This window comes from Hemiscyllium ocellatum, chromosome 26 (assembly GCF_020745735.1).
Source record: "Hemiscyllium ocellatum isolate sHemOce1 chromosome 26, sHemOce1.pat.X.cur, whole genome shotgun sequence".
NCBI lineage: Eukaryota > Metazoa > Chordata > Chondrichthyes > Orectolobiformes > Hemiscylliidae > Hemiscyllium > Hemiscyllium ocellatum.
The window spans coordinates 50457712-50472367 of record NC_083426.1 but is presented as its reverse complement, the minus strand read 5'-3'; the positions used below and the strand labels follow the sequence as shown (position 1 = coordinate 50472367).

The 14656-nt window shown below is 43.5% G+C and overlaps 1 protein-coding gene across 1 annotated transcript; it reads right to left on the bottom strand.

Annotated features, from left to right (window-relative positions):
• Positions 1 to 1076: 1076 nt before the first annotated feature.
• On the bottom strand, positions 1077 to 9420 carry LOC132828266 (transcription factor ETV7-like). Its single transcript, XM_060845240.1, has 4 exons — positions 9249 to 9420; positions 6802 to 6944; positions 3750 to 3850; positions 1077 to 1191 (listed from the first exon to the last, which is right to left on the bottom strand). Exons 1-4 carry the CDS (start codon positions 9418 to 9420, stop codon positions 1077 to 1079), a joined length of 531 nt encoding a protein of 176 aa, XP_060701223.1.
• Positions 9421 to 14656: the final 5236 nt, after the last annotated feature.

Genomic DNA, 14656 nt, shown 5'->3' with positions numbered 1-14656 from the left:
CAGCTGGTTAAACCACTCGGCTTTAAGCAAAACAGAATTTATTTACAAACTACGGTTGAAACATGAACAAAAGAAAACAGAATTTAGAATAACTTAACTATTTGGAAATCCAACTGACTCAAAATTGCAACTTAATGAAGGAGCTGTTCCAACATCCCAAAACACACCCCTTGGCAAATGTTAGATTCAAACTCAGGCTCTTACAGGCAGGAGGGATTTCAGAGAGAAGAGTCAGGCCAGAAATAGTTGCTGAAGCATGGAAAACCATGCTTCACTGTAGCAGCTTCTCTGCCACCAGCATCTCCTGACTGCCTGCTGTAACAAACCAAACTAGAAACAAACCTGAATTGAGAGAACTGGCCACTCCACTGCTATTGTTAAAGTAGACAATTCAATATCTCTGCCTTTATGACCTCTCAGAAAAAAACCAAGGACAAAATAACCTTGTTAAAGGGGCAGCAGCATCACATTCATATACCTCCAGTGAGAAAATGACTCCGGGTTGGCATCAGTCCCACCCAGCATCACAAATGAACTTACTGGTAGCCCTTCAGCCTGAGACTTGAAAGGGGTGATATGTGGACGCTTACTGCACATCATGCTGTTCACTAATGAAGTTTAAGTGAGATCTGGGGCTTTACACTGGGTGGAGAGTGGGCCAGATCAAGACCCAACCAACACAGTGCTCACACCATCACCCAAAGGTCAAAACGAAGCCTCCAACTCTTAATTCATTCGCTCAGTTCCGCTATCCTGCACTTGTCGCTTCGAAAGAGCTGAACAAACATGAGGGAGCCAGACAAATAGGACTCAAAGTATTAAGAACTTATTCACAATTTTTCTTCACAACTGTCACAGCAAGCTTCTCAACATATCTTACAGTTTTGCCAGTGCATGTATTGAATGTAGTGCTATTATCAACAAACCAAAATCACAAACCCCAGAGAGCAAGGAAAACTTCACATCGGTACCATTTGGAAAAGAGAAAGTTTGTTTTGGGTTGCTAAGTGTCAGTCTGCAGGGCCCAGAACTGGGCATGCTCAGGGTTCAGGTAGGTGCCAATTGTAATGTCACTGTCATGGAGAGAGCTGAAATGTGTCCTCGTTAAAATCGGCTCCTTCCTGCTCATGTAATTCCAGTTGCTCCAATTTTTCCGGTTTATGGGTGATTTGATCTGGGGTCTTCAGGAACCTGTGTAAACAGATGTGGTCAGGGGTCATGGAAGGGGTCACACTCTGACCTTTCAAAGAATGACTACACTGATGGTTGGAAACAGGGAAATGCGAGCTATTGGGTTGGAACACATTCTAGGGAAAGGAGGACAATTTCAGGGCAATAAACTGTAATTTTGGAATATTCATGAACATAGAAAAGTCAACAATTTGAAAATACCAATCAACCCATCAATGCTGTTCCTTCCATAGTCTATGTCCATGCACCATGCACTCCCCACCCGCCCCCCCCCCCCCCTCAAATCATGGGCATTTACTTATTTTATCTCCTTCCCCCCACCCTCATCACAGTCCATGGACAATCACATATTAATTACGGCACAATTTGCCCCCAAATGGTTTGGTGTGAGTGACCTTCTCTTTGTGGTAAGATGGGGTAGGTTGGACTTTTACTGCTTTACACATGATCTCAGAGCCATTATGTTGAAGATAATTCTGACAGCAGAATTGACCCCAAATCCAACAACAGCAAAATGCTGGCAATCCGCAGGGCAACTTTCTGAAAGCTACCTCTGCTGTGATTTCCTCCTGGCCAGTGGAATTGCAACACTAAATACAAATGATGTTCCTCAGAAGCACTTCCTGCTTTGAAAGCTACCAATCAAATGTGACAATATTTCACTCCTCACTTTGAGTGTGGCCCAGGGACTTGTAAACTTTCTGATCCCTAGCCCTCTTGACGTGCTTCTTCTGATGTAGCTCCCAGCTTTCACTGCCAGCTGAAGCTGGTTGAGAGATATCATGACGGCTAGTGCCAGTGTGATTGTCGCCTACATGTTCCCAATGTATGTTCCGCTTGTGATGAGGAATGTGTTTTTGTGAGGGATTTATTCTGTCCTATTTTTCTTCAAGGGGAGGGGTGTTGTCAATCTGAGCCCGATGCCTCTGCTCCATGGAAAGCAGCGTAAATAACGATGGGTTTTTAAAACAGTTAGACAAAGGAAGCATGAGTGGGCACAGCCAAGCTCCCTCAGATTCAGGGTTTTAGTTTTGCTTTCAGTGTGGAAGTTGGGGTTTTTGGAATTGAAGCTGTTAGGTACAGCTCTTTCTCTCTGCTGCTGGATTCATTCCATTAGTGTTCCTCCTCCTGGGCTGGAGGAGTTAGCAAGTGAGGGAAATCTGCTTTGCTGAATTCACCTTTGCCAAGGGTGTGTTTACAGGGTGCTTCTATATTAGAACGGTGGTAGTTAAATATAATATTATTTTGTTAAGTACATTAATAGAATTAAAGCTATGGTATAAGAACACTTTGGTATAAGAACAAAGTGTTATTTGATTATAACCCAGTAGCTTGACCAATCAAATCACATCTGGAGCACAGCGCCTTCCACTTGCCTTTAAATAAAGATAAAAGTTAGGGTTTAGACTATTGATATTTGATATGTTTTGAGGGGGTTTCGCCTGGTCTGTAATACTGTGTAAGTCTTTCTCACCTGGAGCATGTGTCTGGAAACAGCATGCACAAAATTAATTTTGTTTTCACTATTTATCATGAACAGTTGCCAATTGGACAGGTGGATATTTGTAACTGTACTCAGGTAAGTTCCTTACATCAGTACCAACACACATGCAGAGTGTTAACATACTATTTTAGGAGGTAGGATAACCTGCATCACCCTCTAATTCAATGAAAGCAGTGTATAATCCCACAATCCTCTTCGAGACTCACGGAGGTCTCTTTATTGAAAATCTGATTTATTATTAACTGGACGTGGAAGTCTCTCCCATATCTCAAAGATATTTTCACTTGAGGCCTTTTCCAATACAGATTGAAGACTCGAATGCTTTCGGTTTGTTGTTGCTCACTGTGTGACAGCTGTGGGGTTACTGGGGGGGAGTGAAGAGACACTGGGTCTCAAAGAGCCACTCCCTCAAGTAGGGTCCACACTGGTCTCAGACTCAGAAGATTGTGAAAGCATGGAGCCCTCCATGATTCCAGTACACAATTGAAAGCTAACGCTCTAGTGATGCACTGAGGGGGTGCTGCATTGCTGTAGGTGCCATCTTTTGGAACACAAGTTGAACTGAAGTCCTGGCTGCCTTGATAGGTGAAGCTAGAAACAGCCACAGCACCATTTCAATGATAAGCATGGAGAGTTTTCCCAGGTAATATCTAGCCCTCAGTCAATACCCCATAAACTGATATCTGGTCATTATCACATTGCTGTTTGTGGGATCTTACAGTGCGTCAAGTGTTTCCTACATTTCAACAGTGATTGCTCTTCAGAAGCACATCATTGGCTGAGAATGCTGAGTTGTTGGAAGTGCTATGTAAATGCAAGTCTTTCAAAAGGAGTGTTCAGCTGGCTCTGTCCTACATGGTACTGCCATTCCAATCCCAGCCTACTCCCAAGGCAGTGTGTGTGTGCATTACCCATCACTTCACTGAATCATACAGCTCTGTTTGCTAACTTACAGAGAGGCCATAATGTTGCAAGAATGTCAGAGTGAGAATGGAGAGGGATTCCCATGACAAAACTGTGGTCCCGAGCACTCAGTAAAGATAGTGAGACTTACCTGAAGATGAGTTTCTGGCCGGGCTCCTTTCTGATGATGTTTAGTTTATAATAATGCCGTAGAGCTCTTGACATTTTCTCATATGTCATATTTGCTCGGTTCTGGGTGGTGAAAAAAACAGAAACTGGAAGACAAATTACCTCAGGATACTCAAAGGTGCGCCCGAGATCAAGCTCTCCAGGAACTTCAATGAATAGACTCTGCCAAACTGTGGTTTCATTTTATGTTGGGCCCTTTTGGAAAAGCAGGAACCCAGTGCAATAACTTCTTCAGACAAGGTACAGGAGGAGGCCATTCCTATTTTGACATTTAATTGGAACCCTGACGTCATTTTTATGCCTGGGGTTCACATTCCTGACATAAATCAATCTCAGTGCATGCACACATCATGGAGGCTACACACTGATTCAATCCCCTTCTACGCTTCCTCTCTCCACCTGCAGAATCATCTCATTCGTAGTCTGGAGGGAGTCATCAACATTGACTCTAAACCTCACAGAATCTCAGCCATCAGCAAAAACGGTTTGGAAATTTCCTGCTGACTGCTCCCCTCAGTCCTTTTCCGTTTTATCACGCTGTGGAAGCAGCACTCATGATGGCGGTGACACAAGATGCACTTAATGTGGGAACTTCAATGGCCATCACCAAGATTGGCTTGTAGCACCATGACTGTCCAAACCCGAAAGGACATAGCTACTGGACTGGCTCTGCACCTGGTGGCAATGTGGCTAACCAGAGAGGAAATCTGCTAGCCCTTGACCAGTCTCAGGAACAGTATTGGCAGGAGTGATCATTGCACAGTCCTTGTGAAGACCACGTCCCACCTTCACATTGAAAAATGCTAAATGGGATCATTCCAGAGCAGATTTATCAACTCAAAACTGGCATTTCCTAACGTACTGAGGACTGTCTTCATAATCAACCACAATCTGTAATCCCATGGCCCGGCATATCCCCCACTCAACCATTGCCGTCAAGCCAGGAAATCAACCCTAGTTTAATGGAGAGTGCAGAAAGGCATGCCTAAGGTATACCTAAAAAGGAGGTGTCAACCTGGCAAAGTTACCAAACAGGACTACTTGCACGCCAAACAGCATAAGCAACAAGAGATAGACAAATCTAAAGGATCTTGTAAAACGTGATGAGGCTCCACAAATATCCCATCCTCAATGATGGATGAGCTCAGCACATCAGTACAAAAGATAAGGCTGATGCTTTTGCAGCAATCTTCAGCCAGAAGTGTTGAGTGGATGATCCATCTCGGCCTCCCCCAGTGGTCAGCCAATTCTATTCACTCCGTGTGATATCAAGAAACAGCTCGAAGCACTGGCTACTGCCAAGTCTATGGGCCCTGACAACATTCCAGTAACAGTACTGAAGACTTGTGCTCCACATCTTGCCACTCCCATAGCCAAGATGTTCCAGTACAATTACAACACTGGCATCTACCTGGCAATGTGGGAAATTCCTGAGGTCTTGTACACAGCAAAAACAGGACAAATCCAACCTGGCCAATTACTGCCCCATCAGTCTACTCTTGATCATCAGTAAAGTGATGGAAGGTGTCAGTAACAGAGCTATCAAGTGGCACCTGCTCAGCAATAACCTGCTCAGTGATGCCCAGTTTAGGTTCTACCAGCACCACTCAGCTCCTGGCCTCATTATAGCCTTCGTTCAAACTTGGCCTAAAAAGCTGAATTTCAGAGGTGAGGAGTGAGTGACAGCCCTTTGACATCAAGGCTGCATTTGACCAAGGAAGGGCATCAAGGAACCTGAGTCAAACTGGATTAATGGGGTGGGGCAAACTCTATGCTGGTTAGAGTCATACTGATACATAAGAAGATGGTTGTGGTCAGTCATCTCAGCTCCAGGTCGTCTCTGTAGGAGTTCTTCAGGATAGTGTCCTAGGCCCACCCATCTTCAACTGCTTCATCAATGAACTTCCCTCCATTAAATGGTCAGAAATGGGGGTGTTCGCTGCAACATGTTCAGCACCATCTGCGACTCCTCAGATACTGAAAGCAGTCCATGTTCAAATGCAAAAAGATCTGGACAGTATCCAGGCTTGGGCTAACAAGTGGCAAGCAACATTCATGCCACACAAATGCCAGGCTATGACCACCACCAATAAGAGACAATCTAATCAGCACCCCTTGACATTCAATGGTATTACCATCTCTGAATCCCTTACTATCAATATCCTAGGGTTACCATTGACCAGAAAGTCAACTGGGATCTCCAAATGAAGACAGTGGCTATAACAGCAGGATGGAGGCTCGGAATACTGCAGCGGGTAATTCACCTCCTGACTCCTCAAAGCCTGTCCATCATTTACAAGGCTCAAGTTAGGAGTGTGATGGAATACTTCCCACTTATCTGGATGGATGCAACTCCAACAACACTCAAGGATCTTGACACCATCGAAGACAAAGCAGCCCATTTGATTGGCCCACATCTATCACCTTCAACTTTCACTCTCTTTACCAGTAATGTCCAGTAGCAGCACTGTGTGGATCTAAATATGTGCTGCAGGAAATGACCAAGGCTCTGTTAGCAGCACCTTCCAAGTCCATGATCTCTATCACAGAGGACAAGGGCAGCAGACACATGGGAACACCAACATTGTACGTTCCCCTCCATAAACCATCCTGACTTTAGAAATTTATTGCTATTTTTCAGTGTCACTGGGTCAAAATCCTCTACTTTTAACGCACCCCAAGAACTGCAGTGATTCAAGAAGGTAGCTCAGCATTACCTCTACTGGGGCAATTAGGGTTCTGCAATCAATGATTCAGTTAAATAGTGGAGCAGACTCGACAGGTGAATGGGTATTATCATTCCACTGGTATGAACACTTCAGCTGAAGTGATACGGGAAACGTTAACTGACACAATGGTTCCACATGGAAAGCATTTGTTGAAGAGACTGACAGTATCAGGTGAGGTTTATCAATGAAGATTTGTAAGTTTTGATTGAAAGCTGATCGAATATCTCTTTCCCAAAGACAGAACCATCTGTTGGATTCCTCACCCAGAAACTGAAAGCCACTCACCTTGTGATTTCCCCAGAGTCGTGCCAGACCATTGGGATCAATGACACGGAAGATCTTGGACTCTTTATCCTCCCACCTGATGTACTGCTCATATCGACTGTCAGACAGTAGCTGATAAACGTAGTCCCACAATAGCCTGCAGTCTACACAGAAATCAGTCTGATTAGAGGTTAACATCAGCAGCAAATAGGTCCGCCTGCAACTTCACTGCACGCTTAATCTTGGGCATTCTCATCGAGTACCTGCAGACCATATCTCCTATCTACTTTCATCTTCAAAATCCCAACCATTATTGCATCGTTTATCTCAGCTTTCTTTGTTCTTCGTTATTTGATGAACTTCCCTGATGGGACTTGCAAAATGCCACAAATCAAACCAAATTCACATTCAGTCATGTGTTCAGGTGGATGACCAATGACCAAAGAGGGACTTCAATAAGCATTGAAAAGGAGAGAAAAGAAATGGAGACATTTAGGGAGGGAAATCCCGAGCTTTGGATCCCTGTGACCTCAGGCTGGGCTGTCATTGGGGGGGGGGCAATTAAAATCAGAGAGAAGCAAAAGGCCAGAGTAAGAGAGCACAGAGATCTCAGAGGATTGTGGGTAGCAATGCTTCCTGGTCCCGAGTGCTGAAATGGGAAATCTGCTGCCTCTGTTCCAGGAACAAAACCCAATATTTTCCAATATTTAATTCAATAATGTGGATAATACAACATATATAAAATGTTTCATCTTTATAATGTGATTTGGATCAACGTAATGCTATCCACTTTAGCAGCAAACAGAGGAGACAGACCATTATCTGGTGAGAGATTGGGGAAGGGGGAGGTGCAATGAGACCTGGGTGTACACCAGGCACTGAAAGGAAGCATTGCAGGTACAGCAGGCGGTGAAGAAGGTACATGGTATGTTGACCTTCATAGCGAGAGGATTTGAGAGCAGGGATGGCTTCTGTAATTGTACAGGGCCTTGGCTGGACCACACCTGGAGTATTGAGTGTAGTTTCAGTCTCTGTAACTGAGGAAGGATGTTCTGGCTATGGAAGGAGTGCAATGAAGATTTACCGGACTGATTCCTGGGATGGCAGGATTGACAAATGGGGAGACTGACAATTCACTGGAGGGGGTATATCTCATAGAAACCTATAAAATTCTAAAAGGACTAAGACAGGCTAACTGCAGGAAGGATGTTCCCAAAGACTGGGGAATCCAGAGCCTAGTGACAGAGTGGAGAAAGTGTGGACAGCAGATGCTGGAGATCAGAGTCGAGAGTTTGGTGCTGGAAAAGCACAGCAGGTCAGGCAGCATCTAAGGAGCAGGAGAATCAACGTTTCAGATACAAACTCTTCATCAGGATTTCTCTGCTATGTTACAGGTACCCAGCATCCTCTGTTTAAAAAAATTACCTCACACATCTCCTTTAAACCTTTCACATCTCACCTTAAACTTTTGTCCCCTACTATTTGACAGTTCCACCCTGGGAGAAAGACGCAGCCCCAATGCTAGAGTGAAAACAACCAAGTTTGCCCAACCTATCCTGGAGCTAGTGGCAACATCCTGGTAAACCTCTTTTGCACTCTTTCCAAAGCCTCCACATTCTTCCTAAGATGTGGTGACCAGGTCGATACACAATACTCCAAATGTGGCCTAACTAAAGTTTTCTACAGCTGTAACATGGTAGACGATGTATGACTGAGAGGAGGAGAAATTTCTTCACCCAACAGCCTGTGGAATTCTCTGCCGTAGAAAATGGCTGAGGACAAAACAATGAGTGTTTCCCACAATACGTTAGATATAGTTCTTAGGGCTAAAGGGATCAAAGGTACAGGGAGAAAGTGGGATCGGGGACAGAATTGGATGATCAGGAAATGAGGCAGAGACTGTGCACAGTGTCCTCCTGCCATCAGCAATGCAAACCACCAGCTGCTTTATGGAAACAGTTACAGAATCAGCACCAGCCTAGCTCTTCATTGAGAAGTGCCATGAGATCCTTTGGGAAAGAAGACGGACCACTTGATCCAAAAGATTGCGGCTCTGAAAGTGCAGCACTCCCTCAGCACTGCACTGAGGTGGTAACCCATGGTAACCCAGAGCCTGGACTGAGACTTGTGGCCTCTGACTGAGACACAGAGCTCCACACAGCCATGGGTTGCCAGGGTTGACGTTATTTATCACTGTTGGCTGCCCATCAAGCTCAATCATGCCTTTTGATGATTTTTTATTTCTGGGTGGCAGACTCATGTTGATTGGCACTGGGGACCCTGACCATGATCCCCAGCTCAGCCAATAGCTCAGAACAAACAATGATCCTGGGCTTTCCTGTCTCTATAGCCTGGTACTGGAACATGATTTTACAGAATTAATCTGGACTCTCACATAAGAAACTAAATTAGTAACATCCTGCTGACCATATGGACATTAAACAGCTCGCAATATTCAGAAGCCTCACCTGCTATCTTCCCAGTGACTGGCGGTTGCCATGCTGAAGGGAGTGAGCATGTGTCAAGACCCCTCTTCCCCTCTGACCTGTTGGAGAGGTTTAGTGGTTCCTCCCAGTGACCATTCTGGAAGGCCTCAGTGTTGTGCAGCTTACTGCCGGGAATCGGTGTTGGTGAGCTCATCGCACTGGCAGGTCTCGGACACTGCACAATGTTCACAATTCGCGGCGTTATCCTGTCTAAAACAGGAAAAGAAACTTCAATTACAAGCTCCTTCAAGGGATGGGGAGAAGATGTGACAGTCATATGTATCACTTGTTGGAGAATATTTGTATATACTCAGAACAAAAAGGTTCTAGATGTTCTGTCATGTTAAAAGCTGACATACATAAAAAATAAGATAAAATAAACAGCGATAATTAGTTAGTAATTAGTCCTGGATGGGCAAGACTGACATATGGAGAGAGATTGAATCGATTGACACAACATTCACATTAGCTTAGAAGAATGAGAGGGATCTCTTCAAGGCCTTTAAGTTTCTAAAGGGACTAGACAGGGTAAACATAGGAAGGATGTTCCTGATGTCCAGGGAGTCCAGAACCGGGGTGGGTGGGTCATAATTTCAGGATACAGGGTAGGCCATTTAGGACTGAGATGAGGAGAAATATCTTCACCCAGAGAGTAGTGAGCCTGTGGAATTCTCTACCACAGAAAGTGGCTGAGACCACAACATTGAATGTTTTCAAGAAGGAGTTACATAAAGTTCTTTGGGCTAAAGGGATCTAGTGGTACAGGGAGAAAGGGGGAACAGAGGACTGATCATCATCAATGGTGTAGCAGACCCGAAGGGCTGAATGGCCAACTCCTGCTCCTGTTTTCTATGTTGCTATGAGATCAACCTGAACCCTAACATGGAAACATAGTCAAGAGCTCAAGCAAGCATTTATAGAACCGAAATAATAGATAAACAAATAAATTAAAAATGGCAATGTGTCAGGGCTGTACATGTGAGAGGTTTTTTCAAATTCGCTCACGGAATGTGAGTATTGTTGGCTGGCCCAGCATTCATTGCCCATCCGGACGCCCTTAGGAAGGCAGTAATGAGGTGTCTTCTTGAATGGATGCAGTCCACTTACTATAAGTAGACCCACAATGCCACTAGGGAGGGAATTCCAGGATTTTGACCCAGCAACACTGAAGAAACGTCGATAGAAGGTGGCACAGTAGTTCAGTGGTTAGCACTGCTGTCTCACAGCTCCAGGGACACAGGTTCCATTCCAGCCTCGAGCGACTGACTGTGTGGAGTTTGCACGTTCTCCCTGTGTCTGCGTGGGTTTCCTTCGGGTGCTCCGGTTTCCTCCCACAGTCCAAAGATGTGCAGGTTAGGTGAATTGGCCATGCTAAATTGCCCGTAGTGTTAGGTGCATTACTCAGGGGTAGACTCATAGAATTGTACAGCATTGAAACAGACCCTTCGGTCCGACCCGTCCATGCTGACCAGATATCCCAACCCAATCTAGTCCCACCTGCCAGCACCTGGCCCATATCCCTCCAAACCCTTCCTATTCATATACCCATCCAAATGCCTGTGAAATGTTGTAATTGAACCAGCCTCCACCACATCCTCTGGCAGCTCATTCCATACACGTACCACCCTCTGCATGAAAAACTTGCCCCTTAGGTTTCTTTTATATCTTTCCCCTCTCACTTTAAACCTATGCCCTCTAGTTCTGGACTCCCTGAGGGTAGGAGAATGAGTGTGGGTTGGTTACTCTTCAGAGGGTCAGTGTGGACTTGTTGGACTAATTAGATTCTAGGGAATCTAACCTAATCATATTTTAAAGTCAGGATGGTGAGTGGCTTGGAGGGGAACTTGCAGGGGGTGGTGTTCCCATATATCTGCTGCCCTTGTCCTTCTAGATGGAAGTGGTTGTGGGTTTGGTAGGTGGGAAAGGGAACTGGTGAAAATGAATTAAACCTGAAGATATCAGAATTAGGAGATGACAGCAAAGAGAACAGTGTTAACATAAAGTATCAAAGAACAAATGAATTATAAAAGAAGAGTTTAAAAGGACTGCTCAAAACAGAATAAACAATGGCAAAAGATGAATTACACTGGATGAAACGCACATAGTGTCCAAACTAAAACAGGTGAACATTGCCAATATACCACCAGGGCTCTGCAATGTAGCAGCAGCAATAGCACCTGAAAGGTGGCTGCATGGCCTGTTGACATAAGAACTGTTGGTTATGACCTGATCAGCCAGGGAAGGGAAGGAACAGAAAGGGGAAACTGGGCTACTCATGGATTACAGAACAGCAGGAGAGAGAAGAGCGACATAATTAAGAGCAGGTTACAAACAAAACTGCAGATATTTGGAAATAAAAGCCAAGGGAATGGTCATGCGAAAACGGGTTACAATGGCGAAGCTAATAGTGGAAAGGAGGTGAAAGATAAAATATGTCGCAAAACATATGAAATTAGTAAAGGAGACAACAATAAAGGGAGATTGAATTATTCCCAAAGTAACTGGGAATATGATGTAGTAAAGGAGTAGAGCGTCTCCTTCCTTACCCTGTAGGTAAAAAGCCCAATGACAGAGAGAGAGCACTGCTGGATCCAGTGAAGAAAACTGAACCTGAAGAGATAAGAGAAGTCTTTGTAGCCAATCATCTAGGCAATAGCAATTATAACAACCACAACACAAGGAGGTTTACGATAAAGACTGAGAAAGACACAAGAAAGACAAAGCCAACACCAACAAACTGGTGGGGAGGGGACTGATTATAAGGGGATGAGAATGAAATGAGGGAAATAACTTAGAAATATACACGCTCAAACATGGCAGGAGAGCAGTGTGCAGAATATTTAACATAGCAATTATTAGTGGCCAAAGAAAATATACTGAACTAAAAATCATGATCAGACTACCCAGGAACAATACACCATGGATAAATAACAAAATGTGTGAAATTGAAGCGACAGGAAAAGAGACTGATGACATAGGAGAAGGTGGCAAAGGGACATTTGAGGAGGTTGGAAAAGAAGTCAAGAAAAAAAGTGAGGAAGACACAGTGAAACTACAAAGTTAAGCAACCATCATTATAAAAAGAATTTGTAATGAGCTCCACAAACATTTTAATGATAAAAGTAAAACCAGGAGATGGATATGCTCACTAAAGCTACACATGACAAAACTCTCGGTTATTGCGAGAGAAATGGCAGAAATAGTAAATAATTGAGACAAAAGAAGAAAGATTTCCATTCACCTGGTGCTTTCCATAACCACTCGATATCCCAGTCAATGAAGTAGAGATGCTGTTCTAAGTTGGGAAATGTGGCAGCCAATTTGTGAACAGAAAGCTCCCACAAACAACTGAGCGACAATCTGTCTTTTGTGATGTTGATTGAAAGGGAGACACTGGCGATGGCTCCAGTGGTAATACACCTGCTATTCTTTGAAATGGAACCCCTCATGCTCACCCAACATGGGAGCTCAGTTTAACATCTCACCCAAACGGGCAGCACTCCCTCGGTACTGCATCACAGCATTGGCAACTTTGCTTTTTTTTTGTCCCCAGGCCCTGCAGTGAATCCAGTGAGTTAAACACAAGTGTTGCTACTAACAGAGTTACAGAGAGATTGACATTGTGGATAGGACATTAGATGGAACGATTTAAAAAAAATTATAAACATTTCAGGTGGAAAGGAACAAAATAGTAGATGAGAAATCAAAGTGAAGACTCTGGTTCTGCTGAGTTATACAGATGCATGTTAAAGCAAGAGACAACGGTGCATCATTCCATGTATTGATTATTAAATTAATAGAGACAGTTTCTATCCCAGAGTGACCTCTAATGTGAAATCTTTAGATGGAGAAAGCAAGATAGAACAAACCAGCTCAATACTGGTGCTTGGAAAATCATGGAATCCGTGAATAAAAGATGTATTTGAGAAAATATCCAGGAGCTGAACTATAATAACGAACAGTCAGCACACATTGCAAAAGGGAAGACTGTGCTTAACCTAACCTACTGAAAGAATGAATAAGGCTGATGTTGAATACATGATTGATTAGGATTTTCAGAAATCATTTAATGGTAAGCTGGTGACTAGAACGTGTACATGTGGAATGAGTGAACAAGTAATAGCATAGGTAGCAAGATGACTACTCAAGAGGTAACAGCAGAGAGTTCAAAGCAATTACTGAGATAGGGATTAGTTAATGTAGATAATAACTGCCATAAAATACAGGAAGACATTAATAACTTCAGAATGGACATGTAAATGGCAAACATACTCAAAAATAACTGTGTGCAAAATTATACACTTTGATGTCAAGAGTAAGGAGGCTGTGTATTCTTTAGGAAATATGTTTCTGAGAGAGAGGAATGGGAGAGAGAGGAATGGGAGAGGGAGGAATAAGAAAGAGAGGAATGGGAGAAAGAGGAATGGGAGAGAGAGGAATGGGAGAGAGAGAGAGAGAGAGAGACACCTAATATATTTAAAAGAAAACAGGAATTGTTGGAAAAACTCAGCAGATCTGGCAGCAAATGTGGAGAGAAATTATTTCAGGGCTACTGAACTTTCTTCAGAACTAAAAAAAATTCTTGAGGCAGAGACTTTGAAAAGCAGAGAGGTTTATGTTATTCTGAAAAGCAGAGGTTTATGTTGTGTTCTGTGTAAAGTCTTGGTTAAACCACACTTAGAATACTGGAAACAGCTCTGGTTTCCAAACTCTAAAAAGAATATCAAACATTATATCCAGAAGGAATTAATGAACAGGCTGAAACTCTTTTCTCTAGAAAATAGGAGATTCTGGGATGCACTAATAATTTGAAGATTTAAAGGGTGTGATGGTGTATGGAAGGCCAGAACCTAAGGCAGGCACTAACAACTCTAACAGGAATTTAGGGAAAGTACCTTCACACAACCACAGAGATTGATTAAGATAAATATGTAAATGTTTTTAAGTGTCAGCTAGATGAGGGGCAAAAGGATTGAAGATGACGTTGATGGGATTAGATGAACAGAACGTGATGTGAAGTATAAACACTGTGTGGGCCTGTTGCTGTGCTGGAAACATTTTACAATCAGAAACCCTTTACAGAAATTACTTCCCACCGGGGACTCGTTCATCGAGGGAATCTCAGCATCAAAAACCCTTTTACAGTGGGATCTTTACCATCGTGGATTTCTTTAAGACAATGAAACTATAAAAAATAGGAACAGCAGTAGGCCATTCGGTCCCTCGAGCCTGCTTCACTACTCAACAGGATCATGACTGATCTGGCATTCCTCATGTCCACTTTTCCCCATAACCCTCAATTCCCCAACTGATGATGAATCTAATTATTTCAGTCTTAAATATACACAAGAAGTTCCAAAGAGTCTCAATCCTGAGAAGAAATTCCTCCT

Bases quoted from the DNA above. Each gene is read 5' to 3' on its own strand.
- LOC132828266 (XM_060845240.1), bottom strand. From the start codon at position 9,420: ATGAGCTCACCAACACCGATTCCCGGCAGTAAGCTGCACAACACTGAG. The intron at 3,851-6,801 runs GTGAGTGGCTTT...TTCACCACCCAG, and splicing joins GACTCTGGGGAAATCACAAG to AACCGAGCAAATATGACATA. The intron at 1,192-3,749 runs GTAAGTCTCACT...CTGTTTACACAG, and splicing joins GGCCAGAAACTCATCTTCAG to GTTCCTGAAGACCCCAGATC.